Here is an 18,872-nt window from a genome sequence, read left to right as displayed (position 1 = left end):
CCTGGCTCACTCTTTCTTCTCCCCATTTAAACTCAGGAAAAGATGTCTCATTGAAATATGTTATAGTAGTCAGAAGTGCATTATTAGCAATGATGAGATGAGAACATGACTATAGACTCTTATCTGCCCTGCTGCAAAGCATGTGGCAGGCAGGCAATTTTAACTTTCAGACTTGTGCTCAACCAATTTGCCACATCTGTATGAAAATGGTGCCAATTATTGCATTAAAGGACAAAGCAAAACAAAGTGAAACAAAGTGTTACTAGAAATACAGTGTAAACGTCGACTTCTTTCTTCCTTTAGTAACAGCTCCTTTTCCTCCCTGCCCTGTGTAGAAAATCCTGATTTCAAAGAAATCCGTTCTTTTGTGGAAACCAAGGCAGAAAGCATTGTTAAGCAAAAGCCAGTTGAGTTGTTGAAATACAACCTGAAGGGACTGACACGCGTCTATCCTAAAGGACAGAGGGTCGACTCATCCAACTATGACCCATTTCGCCTCTGGCTTTGTGGCTCCCAGATGGTGGCTCTTAACTTCCAAACACCAGGTAATATTATATTTTAAAAAGGATCTAATCCACCTGCCATTTCACCATAAATGAGCCTCTTTCTGGCCCCTCTGCCATTCCAGTTACTGTTCCTGTCCTGTTTATTTGTACTTCCCAGCAAGAAGGGACGTGTGAGAGCTAAAGTTTGGTTTTGAATGTGTGGATCACCTGATAGATCTGGTCCCCAAAAGTCAGTCTGCAAAAGCCTGGTCTTTAAGCCTAAGTAGCCCCAAAATCTGAAACATTTATTTCACTTTGATCTCTTTGTGATAAGCAAGCAGAGATACTTACAGCAAGTTTCAGGTGGATGAACAGTTGTTCAGCCACAGGGAAGGCTACACTCAACTTTCTGGTAAGGGCCAGCTAGCTTATGACACATTGATAGGGAACTAATTGTGAATGGATGGGTTTATTGGGATTAAAATTAGTGAGAAATAGCCTGTCAGGTTCAGTTACTGAAAGGAACTGAATCTTCCAACTTACCTTTCCAGTTCTTTCGGATCAAGTGGTGACCAGAAAGAATTGCAGAGAGGAGCCATCAGTTTAGTGTTTCCTTAGCTGTATTCAAATAGAGATCTTCTGGTTTGACTGTTTAACTCTCTCCCTAGATAAATACATGCAATTGAACCATGCCTTGTTTTCACTGAATGGACGCACTGGCTACGTTCTGCAGCCAGAAAGCATGCGAAATGAAGACTATGACCCAATGCCAAATGACTCGAAGAGGAAATTGCAGATGATTATGACAGTGAGGGTAAATGTCTTTTGTAAATTATGTTTTTTACAAGTCATAAATATCTATAAAACTAAAAATAAAGCTATTATGTTTCAGAGCAAGATCTGACAGATTGTCAAAATAATGTTTTTAAACGTCAGTGTGTTTGAGAATAAAACTAATTCCACTGGTTCCTGAAAAGAAATATACGTCTTTATCATGCTGATGAAGCACATGCTATAGGACTGAAAACACAGTCCTGGGATAATTTTATATAATTGCTAATGAAAATTTCAAGTGAAGTAACATGCGTTTCCAATTTCATGACTTCTCAATAGAAGGGTCCTATTGGACATTGGTTGGCAGCAGACTAACTAGTTCAGAGACTTCCAGTGTGGAAGAAAGGTATTTATAATGAAATATAGAAACTCAGCAAAAAAAATAATAAGCTGATTCTCCCCCCCTTCACCATATTTAGTACACTGTGACTTAATCAGTATGTCATTCTTATTTTTCATCAAAAGATGAGTTTATCTTTTGAAGATTATACCATGTTGTCCTCTGGTGCCAAACAGGAATTGAACTTGTTTCTGTTCTTAGTTGCTGTACAATAAGATATGTCCTTTAAAAACATGTTTTCTGAGAAAGAAGAAACGCGTTCACTGCTCTTCACTACAGTTTAGAAAAGAGGTAAACAGGGGCTGTGAATGTAAAGCAGAAATGTGTTAAAATAGATACATAATAAAGGCTGAGGAAAGATAACAAAATTTATGTGACAGGCCTGGTCTGGAACTGCATACTGTGTATAATCAATGTCAGCAACAGTATCTTACAATAAAAATTATTGGGTTACCCAAACAATGAAATATTTTATTACTGGTGGCATAGATAGTGTGCTAAATACATGCAAACACATTCAAGAGAGAGAATATGTATTTTTACATGTTCTCTGGAGTTTTTTCCCCCCTCTAGTTCTGTAGGCTACCTTCTGTACAGAAACAATAATGCCAAATTTCCCTTGGGCGTGGTTATAATTTACAGTTGCTTTTGCAGGTTTTAGGTGCTCGTCATCTCCCTAAACTTGGCAGAAGCATCGCTTGTCCCTTTGTAGAGGTAGAAATTTGTGGGGCTGAATATGATAACAACAAATTCAAGACAACAGTTGTGAGTGAGTATCTGCCGTTTTCTGTGTTGTGGGGATATGGTAATACTTCCAGTGCACTTAAATAAAATGTGTAGAGGATGACCATGAATGTATGTTGTCTGTAATTGGCCAGAAACCTATAGAGGGAGGAGTCATTTAACTGTTGCTCTGGACTAATGAGTCAGACAGTGTAATTCTTTTGCTTGCCTCAGGGCCAGTTAATTTGAGAGACTACAATGTATATCAAATTTAGAAAAAAAAAATACTCTTACATTTTGTAGAAAAAAAAATCACAATTCTGTTATGTGTTTGCCTAAGCATAAGTTTGTGTATTTGCATATTTTAAAAAAAATTGCAGTTTTGGAAGTGTGTGCCAGTCAGCACCCAAAAGTCTGGTCCAAATGGGAAGTTGCTCCTGTGAGATCCAGACTGTGTTTATTTAACCTTGGGTTCTAAGACTGGCATCCCCTCAGAGGCAGCGTGGGAATATAAGGCTGTAAAGAAGTATACCTTGTAATGCAATAGAGGGTTGATCAAAGTTCTGGATAAGAGGCATGTGTTTGGTGTGTGTGTTTGTGTGTACATGAGCTTCCTTTAAGTGCACCAAAACAGGGCAATATCTCAGCCCTTAGTATTTCACCATCTAATATTTCTGGATGCAGCAGTGCTCCTCTGGTAGACAAGGGGCTTTGCTTCTAATTATCCAAGCCAGTGGAAAATAAACACAGAATCAGGAGCAGAATGTGCATTGTAGCTCTTCAGTACTTCAGGGAAGAGGATTATGATTTTAACTTTTTGTGGGAAGTGATCAAGGCTTCAGAAAACCAACTTCCTGGCTCTGTCACACATACCTAATTATTTAGTGTTTCATAAATTACTGTAAGAAATGGGCCATCGCACATTAGTCTTCCCAGTGCTTTTCACACTTCTACTCTGATACGGAGTATAAGGTTCATGAATATGAACAATGAATTAGATTCTTTTACAAGTACATGTCCAAGGACGTTTTATATGTTTAAATTCAAACAATAGCTTTTCTTCGTGGATTTTCATCCCTGCCAAGTTTCTTCCTATCTTCCCCCCCCCCCCCCCCCCCCCAATAAACATATACAAACCTTCTGAAGCAAGGTTACAACAGGAGGCAGATGGAAAATAGGATTTTTGGGCCTTTGTATATCCAGAAAATATCCTGGGATAGATACCCATATGTGAATGAAGTGAAATTATTGCTTCATAATGCAAATGTTTCCTTTTGGTTACAGATGACAATGGCCTTAATCCAGTTTGGGCACCCTGTCCAGAACAAGTGAAATTTGAAATTTATGATCCAAATCTAGCGTTTCTGCGCTTTGTTGTTTATGAGGAAGATATGTTCAGTGATCCAAATTTCTTAGCACACGCCACTTTTCCCATCAAAGGAATCAAATCAGGTAAGATCAGTGGGTATAATAAGGGGCTAAATCAGAAAGATGCTGTTCAGCATTGTTGTATTGTGACTTGCTCTCAGTCGAAGTTACAAGGTGCCAAAGGACAAGTGCTCTTTTGATCTGAGTTCCTTTAATCTGTTGTTTATTATGATACTGGGTGTGTCATTTGTAAGTATTTAAAATAATCCTGCCACCCTCTTGAAATTCCATTTTTAAAATTGAGATAGGAAAGCATTATGTAGAATAATTTGCACTGTCTTTACCACATACTCCATTTCAGCAACAGAGTTATGTGCTCTGAGTAAAATCTGAGAAGATTCTTTTTCTCTTTTGGGGTCAGGGCATTTGTTTTGTTAATTACCTTAGCTGTGGATGTCAAGTAAGTTTTCTGCTTTTCTCTGCTTCTGGCTGTAGTTTCCAAGAGCACGTGAAATGGTGTATTTCTCAGTTTTGCCATTCTTGCCTTTCGCTTCCCTGTATTTGTCACAGCAAAGCCCACTCTGCACAGCGGAGCAATTGAGCAATGAAGGATCTGTTAGTCCTCAGGACTCTAAGCACCATTTTTGTGACTGCCGATAACCCTTTGCTTTGATGCTAATTGTCCTTTGTATGTGTCCCCCGCTCCAGGTTTTAGATCAGTTCCTCTCAAGAACGGCTACAGTGAAGATATAGAGCTGGCCTCTCTTCTGATTCACTGTGAAATGCAACAAGTGCTGGTGAGAACCACTGAGGTTTTTTGTGCACTTAGTGTGTGTGTGTGTTATCAGTTCTTTGTGGAAAAAAGCAAATGAGGATTTAGTTTTCTATTCTGTGCCTCATGTGCCTGTTGTCAGGCACATCTTCTGTAGGTACTGGGGAAGACCAAGAACGCAAATAGTTACTCTCCCTCTGGGTGGACAGCTCACGCAGTTGTTAAAAGACATAAAGCACTAACAAAGTCTCATTACCTCCGCTAGTTTTTGCTCTAACAGCATGGTCGTTGTCTTCCCTTCTTAGCTGACTGATGCCATGCAAAGTTAATCCAGCTTTGACTTTGTAGAACAGTCTTTTTTTAAAGGTCCTGCATAAAAAGAAATCACTTTAGGAAGAGGAGATAGTAATTTTTCCCAGTATTCCATTAAAATAAGCAACCCATCAGGTGGAGGACATATTCCTACTGAAGTGCTAATCTGCATCTTTTAAGCCTCTCAAAACCACCTAATTGAAGTCGTAGTATTTTTAAACACACAAGGTAAAAAATAATGACGCATCCTTGCTCATGAAGCCAGGCATTGAAGCGGCTGATCTGTGAACAGCATTTGTTGGTGTTCCAAAGGCGTTGCTGTATGTATGTTGACTTGAAGCAGGATTATTCACAGGCTCTATCTCAATAATATTTAATGTAATTTAAGCACACTGCTGCAGAGGCCATGTGATGAAAGTTTAAAGATGCTTCTGGGAAGTGAATATTTCAGGGTGCTTTCCAGTATCTTTCAGATTCAGAGGATTAAAAAAAAAAGCCCAACTTCTTATTTGTAGTCTTTTACAACCATTCAGGCTTCTGCTGCAGTTCACACCAGTGTACATTATTTTTCCAGATTAAAACATGAACTTCTGCTAACTGTAATCATTATGTCTCTGGAGGGTTTTGTGCCTGCAGTGGCATACACTGAAATGAAAATTACTGAATTCAGTCACATTCTTCCTCCCAAAGAGGCGGCAGCCTTTTTCAAACATCCTTTGTCAGTATTTTTACAAGGCCACCACATAACACGCAGTGTAAAATGACCGTGTGCAGTGACAGTGTTTCGCTGCTGTGGTAGGTTCTTTCTGGTGGGTCGCAAAGAGCCATGAGAGCAGGAGAGGGCTGGAAGCTGAAACCAAAAGTCTGTGTCTCTGTGTGTAAACAAAAGAGACCTACATCCTTTGAAGACAACGTTTAAAATGTTCTTATTTCATGGACACAAGTCTGATAGAGTAGGCCTGATAAACTACTATTTTTTGGCTTGCTGCCTTTGAGAAAACTGGGAGCGACTCACCGTTGCCTAATAGGTTGAGCGTGGACATCACGTGTAGATGCGTTGCGAATTTCTCCTGCCGTGGTTTCTCTTCAGAAATTCAGATCATTATTTGCCTGGGGCAGGAGTAGCTCTTAACGTGTTGTTCATAGCAGCGGGATGTCTCCCAATCTGTCAGCACCGAGTCCTTTGGCAGCAGCACATTTCACACTCTTCAGGCCCCTTCTGCTTGTTAAGCCAAATGAAGATGCAGCATGGCTCTGTGTTTTTACGTTTGATGTCTCCGGGTGGTAACGCAGTGGCAGGAGAACTTTCAAAACTCTCCCCTTTTGTTTGGCAGTCTGCAACACACTGAGACTTGCCGTAGTTAACTTCTAGAGCTTTTGCCAGATCATTCAAGAAGCATCAGAAAAGATCAAGGCTGTCTCCATCTGTTCTTCTGCCCCTCTTTTTTAAATGATGACCCTCCATAAAATGATATAATTTAATAACAAGCCAGTTTATATACAGAGCCCATCTGCATACTCCTGGAAATGAAATACAGATGGCTGTGGATTTTCTCAGGAATAGAGATGCAAGAATATTGTACACATAAGCATGCACATTTGTGAATTATTATGGAGGGCCTTATGGATTTTCTGTGGAAGTTAACCAGTTTTCTTGATATTGTGGAAATTGTACTATACTGAGGTTGTTGTTACATTTAGGAGCATGTCTTGTTTGCTTGAAAATTGATTTACCTGCTGCAGAAAGTGTGTATATCTCTTCAGCATTTTCTGATTACAGTCAGCCTCAACAGTATATATGTTTTTAATATAAAGATTGAAATGGACATTCTTAAATGGGGCTTTAAAGTCTGGCTTTGTGGATATATTTATTTACAAGAACAAATAATAGTACATATGCATCTCAATAATTACATCTGCAAATTGGTAATTGGCAATCAGCTTTTCCCTTTGTGATTTTGGAATGCAAAGTTTCCTTCACCTTTAAAAAAACCATAAATAAAATAAAAACAAATTCCTTTTTAAATCTTAATCAGTAGCATAGCACTGAGGTTGTTTGAGTTGCTTCAGCCCATACCTGGGAGCTGCAGGAATGTGTTTCAGGAGGAAAAAGAAGGTTTAGGAAAGGATCTTGTTGCTCTAACTGAATGTCCTTGGGTATGTTGCTAAGCTGTCAATTTTCCTTGATCTGAACTGAGTGCAAAAAGAGGCATTCTTATTAGTATGCTGCCTCTGAAAATGTTTAGATTTATTACGTTTATTGATTGCATGTCATTTCATGGAGGATGAGTATCTTGGTTTGCTGCTGATGTGAAAATTAAGACTTCGGTCCTGCCGGTACTATTCCCCACTAGTAACTCAATGAAGGAGGCAGGTTTTGCATTCAAAGTTTTGAAGTATTAAAATAATTTGAAGTCATAAAGGGAATCAGTATGATTATTTCATGCTTGTGGAGTTTTTTTGAGACTTTCCACTGTGGGCCACATGCAACAACAGAAACTCAGACTGCTGCAAATTATTTTTCAAATACTTAGTCCTGCTGCAAGAATTGAATTTCCATAGCTCCACAGAAACACAGGATCTGTCCTTCTTTCTTGGCCATCTGAGTACTTGCTGCTATTAGGGGTCCTATTTACTAGTCAGTATTTCCATCGTTAGTCTCCATCTCAATAGGGAAGCACCAGGACTGGTAGGATGTAGCAGAATACACAAATATGATGGAACAGTCAAAAATTAAACTTTTTTTAAAATATTTTTTAAACTGTTAGAGTCTGATATCCCACTATAATACACCATTTGCTGTCCTTTCCTCAACAGACTGTCATGCTTTATTACAGAAAAATATTCCAATAGAAGTTTTTAGATATACACATTTCATTACTTGCACTGTAATGTCCGTGATGCCCCCGTTAGAGGGTATGGCTGTTTGTACTGTGGGGGTTTTTTAGTGCTTTCTTAGTTAGTTTGTCTCCGTAAACATTCCAAAAACGTCTTGTAAAACTAATTTTATAAAACATTCTATATAAAGCCAATGGAATGTATTTAGGAAAACAAAATAGTCTCCCTATGTTGATTCGATGTCATTTTTGGTGCTTGTCTTACAAGTTACATTGATTTCCAATATTCTTTTGAAGGAAAGTGAAGAAGAGCTTTATTCCTCATGTCGGCAACTTCGGAAGCGCCAAGAGGAGCTTAATAACCAGCTGTTCCTTTATGACACCCATGTGAATTTAAGAAATCCTAACAGAGATGCTATATTAAAAGAATTCAATGTGAATGAGCGCAAACTACAGATATGTCAGGAGACTTGCAACCGCAGGTGGGTTGATAATCATTCTCCTTTCCCAGGCAGCTCTATTTAGACATGATTTCTGGTGAGGAAACCTCAGCTTTATCAAAACGAGCATCTGCAGAGTGGCGAGGGTAGAACAGGCATGTCTGAAGCAAGGAAGGGCTGCGAGCCACTAGAGGCCAGCAGATGCTGTGAAATCTCTGCTCAGTGCCATCTCGGTTTCAGTGATCACAGTGAAACATGTAATTCTGTGAGTTTATGTTTCTCTCTTCTCCCACTTTCCGGGAGGAAAGCCTGGGGGTATATACAGACAAATAAATAAACCGCCTCACTCCTTCTACACCAGTGAAGTTATGTCCCTGGAAATATCGTTAGCATATTAGATATGGGAGAAGACGCTTCCAGATACAGACACCACAAAAGATAAAACCAGTAACAGCCTAGAATTGTCTGATAAGTGTCAGTACATTATCCAAAGCTGAGGGGAAGGATCCTTCTCCTTTGCTGCCACTGTTGGGCTCGATGTGAGGGAGACAGAGGCTTCGTGTACCAGGAGGAATCCTTGAGATGGGATCTCAAGATGGGATGGGGGAAGACTTTTCTATGTGTGCTGAACAGCTGCATGAATCACTGGTTTACTCCCATTTATTGAAGAAAAAAAATGCAATGCTTGTTACCGATGCATTACTTGCCATTTGTATCTAAGTAATTTGAACTTGGTAGACTGTTTTCCTCTGAGAAATTCCCACTAGACTTGACGCTTTCCTTTTCTTTTCCCTTAAGATTAAAGGAGAAGAAAGTCAGTAACAGCAAATTCTACTCTTAAAGAAATCATTCTTTGATGCATGCTTTATTGTGCAATTCAGGAAGAGATACTAATTTATCCTGGTCGTCCTACTCAATGACGGTCTCATCAGACTGAATGACTGGAAGAAGAGGAGGAGGAGGAAAGATGGGTTTCTTTTATAATTTCTTGTTATAGGAAAAACTGTTTTAATTCCTAATAATTTATATTCTGTACAAAGCATACCGTCTGTGCAGGCCACACCTTCTACGTATTCAAGATTTTTAAAATCTGAGGGCATGTTGTTGGATAGACCTCACTTCTCGTTATCAATACCTGAACAACAAGTGTAAGTCATCTACTATATTTGTGTACGCAGGCTATAGATAAGACATTCACAACAACTTGCATGCATGGAATCACACCACTTTAACAACCTGGCTCCTTAAGATTAACTGGTAGTGAGTTTTTAATTTATTAAATGTTGTAAAAGCACTTTTACACCAGCATTGTCATGTCTTATATGTTACAGTGCCCAAGGCAGCAGATTGTACTTTTGATACTGTATAATATATTTTGGGCAGCTGATAGCTCATACTGTATTGTCTCCTTTTTTCTTACTTTTTTGAGAACTAGATAATATGTTAATTTTGTTGAAACCAAATATCTTCTGCAACTTCTGTAGTTGTGTTTTTCCTGTTGAACTCTCTGTGGAGGTTCAAGAAAAGAACGATATATGAATCTGTATTCATTGCCCTTGTGAACCTGTGTTCACAACCTCAAGGCACCACAAGGAAGAGTTTTAAGATTACACAGTAGGAAATATCTGTTTGTTTGTGGAAAGGAAAGGTATTTGAAATTCTGAAAATCATTTACTTTGGTGTGGTGTCATTTTGCAAATCCTTTCAGCTGCTAACTTTCTTACAAATGAGTTTTTAAATGAACTGTCCATTTTAAATCTTGCAATCCTACTTAGACGATAGCGTCAAATGATAGTGCTTTGTAAATATAGATTGTTTTCCCAAAATGTATCTAATGCAAGAATGATAGTATGCACAAACATAGAGGTACATCTTTCTTATGGCTTTAATCAAATGAACATGGATGAGAAAACTTGTTAGATTAGCAAGTGTGTTCTCCTGCCAGAGCAGAACCAAAGTCCTTCCATGGCACATTTAACACCAGTTGTCATAATTTGTACATGTGTTGGTTCTTTGTGCTACCACCATTGTTACTATCACATTCCTTTACCTCTACACGGGTGGAGTTTTGCTGCCTGTGTGCTTCACTTTAACCTCCAAATGCGTGCAGAGGAGTTCAGTTTTCCTGTCTAAGTGACTGCCTGAGGCATAAAATGCTGCCTACATAGTGTTGTGTTTCTGATCACGGAAAACGTGCATGGATTTGGGATTCACGGCCCGATGAAGCTGCCTCAGCAGTTTTCAGTTTCTCTTGCTCCCCACGCGATGACTTTTGTTGTTTCAAGAGGCACTTAATTGATGCCATTGTGCGTTCACAGATGATGGTTTGAGGAACCCCCTCAAGGCTTTAGTTATTCCGTAAAGACACTCTTGTCTCAAAGATGAAAGTGCTATAATCGTGTGTCCCACGATGAGGTGACTTCTGTAAATTTTTTATTATAAAGAAATTAATTACTAATCACTCAACTGAAAAAGAGAACAAAGTTAAAAGGCAATTTTCTGCTTTTCTTCCTCCTGGCTGAAATCTTTTCACTAGCCAGTTGTGTTCAAGGATTAGATGGGTACAAACTACCCTCCAACAAAGAAAAATCACATCAACCGTGGATTTGGGAGGTGGAGCTATAACCTAGACTGCTGTATAAAGCTGGGCTTACCTGCAGTATCCAGGTGTAACTGGATGATCCAGTTGCTGTTCCCCGAGGGGGGGACCTTTGATGTGCATGCATTTTGTAGCATGTTCCAGGATGTTGTTAGTTTGTCGTATGATCTGTCCTTGTGCTGTGTATTTCATTCAGCAACCTCCATGATTCCCATCTGACGTTGTGAGAACACTGTGGTGTCAGTGTTGAACAGACAAGGTGGCCCAAAGCCTTGTCTGGAAGGTTCTGAGGTTGTTGCTACAGGTGGGACCGGATTTATAGGCAGCTGACTACCAGCTCGGTTTGGATTAATCACAAAAAATAGGAATCTACAAGATGCTGTGGCCTCGGGAGACCAAATCCTAGAGCTCGAGGCTGTTGCTATGGTGGGTTGATTTTTGTTTTGTTTTTCTTAAGCTCAGTTCCAGAGCAGACGTAACCAAACTGTCCATTTTTCCTGGCTTCTTTGATTGGTCTCTATATTCCCGACACAGAACAGCCATTGCATGATGAACACAGGAGTTCCTTGTGCACATTTTTTAGTCCTTTGAAAAGTCCCATGCATATTTCCCACACATACGTGGTATCAAAAGTTACAAGAGGCACTCCTCCGTATTTATAAAAATCATTTTACAGTAAGACCATTTCTCCCCAGAGTATAATGTTACACTGTATTCAGAAGGAAAATACTGCGTTGGCTGTTTTGTTGACATGCAAGTGATGTGCAAGGCCACGTATTAACTCTTCTCCTGTTTCTTGCATTTTGTCTTCTAACTCCAAAATCCCACTTCTCAATTCTTTGCCAGGGCACATCCTGTAGCAACTTTTTCACAGTTGCAACTGTTTTAATATGAAAGTAGGTTTGAATGTGTGTGCTGATTGTATAATCTAGGAGGAAAAACATTTATAAATTTTTTTAAGTCAACAATATCTGTTAAATTGTTATATTCTTATAGACACTGTTTTAAATTCTCAAAGTAACTTATTTTTAATAAATAATTTTTGATATCTCAGCAGTGGTGTGAATGATGCCAGATGCTTCGTTTTAGCATTGCTCATGGAATTCCAAGAATTTTGTGGATCATTTGTGGTACTATGAGTGAGTTCTTATAGAAAAATGGTTTGCCGGTGTGTGATGGTGTGTTTTGCGGGGGGTTGGAGGAAGGGCATCTCTGTTTTTTTAAGATGAACTGACTTATTGATCATTTCCATAGACGTGGTTATTGCTGCACTTCATCTGGCTGCAGACAAGCAGGGCAGAAGGAAAAAGTCAAAGATCATGTTTAACTTGCAAACCCTAACTGACCTTTTTCAGTGACAGGCAGATATAAGCTTCAGCCCTAGTGAACATCACATTTGGATCAACTCAAACAGTGAAGCCTGAAGAAGGCAAAGATGGGTTTGTAGTAGTCTGGAAGCACAGTAATCGTGATGTTCACCATAAAATTGCATCAGTACATTCTGCCTGTAAGGTTGCATGGGCAGAACTGCTGCTGGGTGAACGATGCTGTCTTCATATTGTCATCTTTTTCATTGTTGGGAGTCTCGGGAACAAAATTTTTCCCAGTCTTTTGATAAAAATGACATGTGTATTGAGCAGGACTTGATATGCGCAGCCTTGCTCTTCCAGGTCATTACATGAGCCAAATGGTCTTTGTCACCGTTTAATTTGTGAATATTGGTATGCACAAGTTCTGAAGTAAAAAAAAAATTGCTTCATTCAGGTGTTTTGTTGCCTGTGTTCTCACTTTTTTCCACCCTAATGCATCTGTAAGTTTCTCTGTTGCAAACATTTTTTTAGTTTTGCAGCTCTCAAACTGAACTTCTAGATGGTGAGATGGCATTGCCTGTGCACCAGAGATTATCTTTGAATTCTCCAGACTAGTTGTAAAAAACTGAATGCGGTGTGGAAGCTGAAGTACAGTTGTTGAATTCTGCACTAGTCATGTGTCAGTGTTGCCAAGTGCAGTACAACTAGTTGACTTTGTTCCAGACTGAAATTCAGTTTATATCATTAGAAACAGGAGATAAATGTAATGCAAATTAACCTTCAGAATCAGTTTGGAGCCAAATTTATCTTCTGATCCATAACAGTATTTATAAACATGCACAGCTATTAGTTTTAAAAGAATTTAATCATGAGCTTGACTAGAATAACACAGGAGTAGCTCCCTTAACACTTGTGCACTACCAAATTGCAATTTAATTCCCAGATCTTTTACAATCTCTGTAAATTATCAGTGTTCAGGATGCTTTTCTGTGAAGAACACATCATAAATCATTGAATACGCCACTATTTTGTTGAAAGTATGTGGAAATTAGTAATAAATAGAAATGAAGGAAAGTTTTGATTGAGTCTCTTGGGAGAAGGGAGTATAAAAATCTGGTCTATTTTCTGGGTGATTTAAACTTCTAAAACAAATCTATTTATATTTAAATATAGGTTGTTTGTGTATATCTGGCAGATTTTTACCTTGACATACTATGTATGCGAGGTGAAGCAGCTCACCAACGATTCTTTAAGTAGTTACTTAAAACACCAGCGTCATTCTTTATAGTGAGGCACCCATCAATTGTCAAATAATTTTGAGGACTAGGAAAAACTGAAGCTGTGCTATATTTTCAGTTCTGCTTTTTAAGTTTTTAGATACATTTCTGGTAACTCACTTTCAGGAAAACAGGTGATAGATTGAAATTTGGAAACAGACACAACACTTCAATTAATTACCTTAATTTACTCAGCTACTCTTGCAAGAGTATGAAAATGAGAAGCAGGAATGAGAGAATTCTCATTGTAAAATAGCTAAAATGGAGCGGCTGTGACTGGCTTTATACATAGGTGATTTTCAAACAATTTTAAAGTATCTCCTTAAGGCACAGATTCCCTGTTTTCGTTTTGGAAAAAGTCTCCTTCACCTCTTCTGCAGCTAGGACTTGGCTTTTTTTCCCAGATGGAGCTGAATGACGGGGAATTAATGAATTCAGCGAGAGGCTGTTGATGTGGTCGGGGCGGCCGGTGCCAAACCGCTGCCTGGTTCTCCTCACAGGTACCTGATTTAGGAGCCTGTGCTCAAGGAGGAGTCAGGAGTTCTCAAGACAAAATAATCCCTCCTGTTCTGTTGTCAGCCAAAAGTTCTGTCCTTGACTCCAGGCAAATGAAAAGGTTCATGTGTTGAACTCAGCTTCTGCAGAAGTTTTGGTATTCATGGGCTTTTTGTCTTCTCAGGATCTTCTGGTTTTGTACCTAAAAACCTATGCAAGGCTTTAACCTCAGCCAGTCTTAACAACGTGGGTTTAGGCTTCATCAGTTTAGGACACTTTGAGAGATTTTTTTCCACCAGCCCCACCATTGAGATAATGATGACGGCAGTAGCTGAGTTTTGCTAATAAAAGTATCACAAATAGCCGAAGAAATTCCTCTGGGGCACAGGAATTATGTGCCATATCTGAAATAAAAATACTTTTTTACAAGACTTAGCATAAAACACCAATGCTATGGTTCTGTGCAATGGGTTTGTGCAATCTCTTGCACGTTTTGGTTTTGTCTATTGCTTCTGCTGGCATTAGAAGTTCTTAATCTGTTTCTGATAACATCGTGTCAAAACCAGAGAACCCAAAGGGGAAAATAAGCAAGTGGTTTTCACTTGAAAAACAGGGCTTGTTGGAAACAGAACAGCAGTCCGGCGCTTTCATGAGGTCATGTCTGTCTTTCTTCTGTTTTATTAAAAAGTTTATTCTTTCTGCAGACTATGGTGATGTGTATTGATGAGTTCTGGAACGTGGCCTTTGTGCCATCAGCGCTCTGTTGGAGGCACGTAAGCTCTTTCTGAAGGAGCGCAGCACGGCTGCTACACAAACACCGCTGCCCCAGGCCCCCTCGATTTTATTCCTGTTATAGGGCAGGGTGAAAAAAAAAGAAGTTGAGTGTTCTCTTGAGCTGTCCCTCAAGCTAAGTATTAAATTTAGTTTCTTTCATGGTGTACACACTGGTAGGGTAATGAAGGAGGAGAAAATTCAGATTTCAAGCAAAACAAAACATCAATAGCAGGTTGTTTTTTTTCTAAAGGTGAGCTTCCCAGGAAAATAATTCAACATTCAAAAAATAGTGCTGTCTTCAGTCAGCATTAACTACAAAAATCTCCACTGTCTAAACACGGGTGGCAGTGGACTTTGAGCTTGGTTCCTCTATGTAGGCACTTTTGTTTTCTGAGAATCCTTCAGCAATGCAGTGCAGCTACTGCCGCTTTCTTCCGCTTCACTTCCCCGTTTGAACCCCAGTAGGATGTAACAGAACTGAAGTAACTGGAACTTACACAAAATTAAGATCACTGTAGTTTCAGCTATTAAAATGGAAAGAGTAAAGTTTAAAGAGAACCTTGGACTTCTAGGAGTGTCCTTTTATCAGAAAGTACTGAAACTGTAATGCTGATGGGTTGAGGGAAAGAACTTTGTGATTTAACATTTTTATGTGAATTTTCTCAGTATCTCTTCCTATATTAAACTGACAGAGATGAGGGAGATGCTGGAGACAACAGTAGTGACCTGTACTTAACAAGGTCTTATTTTCTATTCTTAGAACTCCACAAAATTGTGAGTTTCATTGGATCAAGTGTTTATCATCCTACTACAAAGGTAAAGTTCCATTCAAATGGTGTCAGGTTACAGAAATATTATTAAAGGCTAAAAACGTTTTATAAACAGTGGAACATGAATGTAATCACTTACCAAATGTCTTTGATGGATTATTTGTTTAACCATTCAATAATGCTGGGAAGAATCATAGGTCTTCTTTATGAATGCACTTTAGCTGGCTCATTCATTTTAAACAGGCATATTTTACTGTTAGGAAAATCTACAAATCTGTGCTGCTTCAAGCACTTTGCTGTAACTTAGATTAACCATTGTGCGTTTTCCAGAAATGCCATTAGATATCAGAGTTAACTCAGAACAGCATACCAGAATGTATTCATTAAAAAAGGAATTTATTTATTGTCTAGCAGTTTATCAGTTAATCATGGTTAGTCATATATACATCCAAGCTGGAAAGCAGAATTTGGTTTTGGAATGCGATCAAAGAATAAGTTTATTCTCCTCTGGATCATGTAGCACACGCTCTTTAGGAATAAAGGGCAGGGATTGAGAGTATAATCCCATCAGGGGAAAGAAGGGTCAGTCTAAAGATATTTGTTCCATTCACTGTAGTGTGGTGTTGTACCTAAGAATAAAATGCTGTTTGCAGTAACACTGAGCTTCATCTTGCTCATGATCTGATCAAATTTACTTTGAAGAAGAACTATGTATAAAAATGACACCTTTTTACTCAGCAGTTTTGTTCCTCGGGGACTGTTATTTACCTGAATGACACAAATGTGTATTTTCTTGTTTTTCTTTTTTTAAATTATTTTTTTTTAATTACCTCAAGACAGAGTACTGAGAGAACATAAGTAAATTCTCTCCTCCATACTCAGCGTGTCACCTTTCAGGCTGAAAATGTAACTGCAGATGGAAACCATGAGACTATCACAGCAATCAGCAGCAGGAGCAATCCTCCATCCCTAACAAGATGCACAACCGTGTATTTTCTCGGCTTTGGTCCACATCCCTGAGATCTAAACCACTCAACCACTTCATTCAGGCTGTACTGCTGAGGCTCATACCCCAGCTCTTTTCTGGCCTTCTCCATGCTAAAATAATGTGTGACGCCAGTTTTGTAAACCTCCGTGCGAGTGAGGAGAGGCTGAAAATTATAAATGTGACCTACAAGAAAATGAACTACTTCAGTAAGGAATGCAAAAAAATAGACAAGGGAGAGAGGGAGACGACAGGTTGGGAACTTGTAACCCAAACCTTCTACTAACGGTCGGAAAAATTCAAAGTTATTTACAGGCCTGCCATCTGAAATAAAATAGGCTTGGCCCGCAGCTATGTGCTTTTTGTTGGCTTTGAGGGCCTCAGAGGCAAGGATATGAGCCTGAACTAGATTGTCTACATGTACAAATTCTACTAAACTAAGAGGATCTCCGTATACAAATTTAAACAGTCCCCTTTCAATGTAACTCACTATTCTTGGAAGATGCCTTTGTTCCCCAGGCCCATAGATACCTGCTGGCCGGAGAGCACAAGTCCTTAACACCCCTTTCCCGTTTCCAAGCTCAGCACCATTTGCCTCCAGCACTTTCATTTCAGCTAAAGATTTGGTCCGGGAGTAGTGGTCTGGGTGAAGGTGAAGAGGCAGGTAAGGCAGAGATTCATCCCCATTTTCTATAATCTGGCCTCCAAATATCACGTTATATGTACTTGTATAAACCAGACCCGACACTCCCGTGCTCTTACAGGCTTGGATGACATTTTCCGTTCCTTTCACATTAACATCTTCGATGAGTTTTCGGTTCAGCTGCTCCCTGCCAGACATTCCATAGGAAGCGATATGGAATACGCAGATTACATCTCTGAGAGCCCCTTCCACTTCAGACAGGCAACAGACATCCCCTTGCATGAACTTTATTCCCTCTGGCACGGTTTGACGTGGCTTCACGACATCAAAGAGAATCACATCAACTCCCTTTTGGTATAGGGCACAACCTAAACTGAAACATGATAGAAACCATATGTTAGTAGACATAGCATAACAATGCATGAAACACTTCACCTGGAGGTAAGAGAAGACTATTAACTATTTTAATATTGACTTTTTTTTTTTTCTGATGGGAGTTTTTAAAATATTTACCCATCTGCTATGGAGAAGATTCAACTGTGATACTTTAGATACTGAGCTAATTTCTCAGGCTTCATCAATACTTTGGAAAAAGAAAAGGGGGGGGGTGGAGAGGTAGAACTGTGATAAAGGAAAAATCAGAACACAAATAACTGAAGTGCTTTCAGCAGCCTTTTATCTGCTTCTGTCCCCTATAGATCAGCAACAGCAAACCTTTCACATGTAAACCTGTAGCCAAATATTTTTAGAAAAATAATAAATCAATGTTATTGGTTTTATCTTACTGATTTTGTGCCATCCCAGCTCTGCCAGGACAACAGCCTGGTCTTCACTGCTGTGCTTGAAATTTATGGAGAAGAGGAATGAGCAAGATGCTTTAAGCTGGTATGAACACTTTGCCACATGTCTACATTTTATTCCAAGTCAAAGGTATAAATACAGGTATTCATACACCATATAAATCTGATATTGCTCCCCCTCTTTCCTTCAACTGTTGTATTTCTATAATGCCAAAAGGGGGAGACAATGGAAAAAAACAAGCAGAATTCAGATAGGTATGTTCTGAGATTTTTTTTGTCCCTGCTTGAAATTTACTTTTGGGTCAAGACTGCAATCTCTCTCACTCTGAAGCTTCTCTGAAAGATAGTCCAGGGCTCAAAACAGGGTTTTTTTCTTTACATGGTTTAGCCTGCAGAGCCATATACAGCTAGGGGGAAAGGATTTTACTGAAATAGGTACCTTATTAACAACTCTAACCCTAAACCATCAATATCCATAAAAATAAATATATTCTTGAGAGCAGCTGGAGTATTTAATCTATATGGCCAAGTATGTGTGTAATTATGTGCAGGCTGTGGCCTCCTGTCAATAGAAAGATCTGCGTACAAGTGTGGACTTGCACTAAATCCCCATTACGAAAGTGACCAGACAGGTAAATGTCTGCAAGTCAGCTGATGTTGACATTTGGAAACACAACAATGTGTTTGCCTAAAACAGTGGCAAACAGAATAACGTTTGTTTAAAACTGCGCCCCAAGATGACTCAGAGACGGGAGGGAACTGGATCAGGTACGTCAGGCCCGGTTTTCCCTTTTCCAGACTGATTTTGTTGCCTCACCAGCAACAATCCATTACATTTATTCTTGTACGTGATAACTATTTAATGCACTAACCGGAAGCCAAAATAGCCGCCTCCTCCGGTGATGAGGACTCTTTCCTTGGCAGCCTTTTCTCGTTTCATCCTCTTTCCTTTGGCACTATTGAAGGAAATTGTCCTATAAAACACATTGTAAAAATGCGCATTAAAACCAATCTGTGTTTTAACATCGCTACACGTTCAGTTATTCACATATCTATTTCATGTTTTAATTGAAGCCCTTCATTTCACCATCTGGTGGGCAAGGCTGAA

The 18,872-nt window shown here is 39.2% G+C and overlaps 2 protein-coding genes across 4 annotated transcripts in view; one reads left to right on the top strand and one right to left on the bottom strand.

The window, feature by feature from the left end:
- The window catches only part of PLCG2 (phospholipase C gamma 2), a 62,005-nt gene extending 50,242 nt beyond the window's left edge, over positions 1 to 11,763 (top strand). For both annotated transcript variants that reach the window (XM_082063059.1, XM_082063058.1), the window contains 7 exons: positions 336 to 545; positions 1,154 to 1,299; positions 2,314 to 2,428; positions 3,667 to 3,834; positions 4,459 to 4,547; positions 7,969 to 8,153; positions 8,910 to 11,763. In XM_082063059.1, the coding sequence (XP_081919185.1) occupies positions 336 to 545; positions 1,154 to 1,299; positions 2,314 to 2,428; positions 3,667 to 3,834; positions 4,459 to 4,547; positions 7,969 to 8,153; positions 8,910 to 8,952 (956 nt within the window). In that variant the 3' untranslated portion in view covers positions 8,953 to 11,763. The remainder of the gene's footprint in view (positions 1 to 335; positions 546 to 1,153; positions 1,300 to 2,313; positions 2,429 to 3,666; positions 3,835 to 4,458; positions 4,548 to 7,968; positions 8,154 to 8,909) is intronic.
- A 140-nt stretch (positions 11,764 to 11,903) lies between these two features.
- SDR42E1 (short chain dehydrogenase/reductase family 42E, member 1) lies at positions 11,904 to 18,872 on the bottom strand. 2 transcript variants are annotated; one of them, XM_082063060.1, is made up of 3 exons: positions 18,852 to 18,872; positions 18,637 to 18,738; positions 11,904 to 17,337 (listed from the first exon to the last, which is right to left on the bottom strand). In XM_082063060.1, the coding sequence occupies exons 2-3, from the start codon at positions 18,702 to 18,704 to the stop codon at positions 16,230 to 16,232; spliced, it is 1,176 nt and encodes a 391-aa protein (XP_081919186.1). In that variant the 5' UTR covers positions 18,705 to 18,738; positions 18,852 to 18,872; the 3' UTR covers positions 11,904 to 16,229. The 2 variants fall into 2 exon arrangements, with proteins under 2 accessions (XP_081919186.1, XP_081919187.1); XM_082063061.1 differs by having other exon boundaries at positions 11,904 to 17,332.

The sequence above is a fragment of the Streptopelia decaocto genome (genome assembly GCF_964273445.1).
Source record: "Streptopelia decaocto genome assembly, chromosome: 11".
Taxonomy (NCBI): domain Eukaryota; kingdom Metazoa; phylum Chordata; class Aves; order Columbiformes; family Columbidae; genus Streptopelia; species Streptopelia decaocto.
This window is presented reverse-complemented; position numbering and strand designations above follow the sequence as displayed.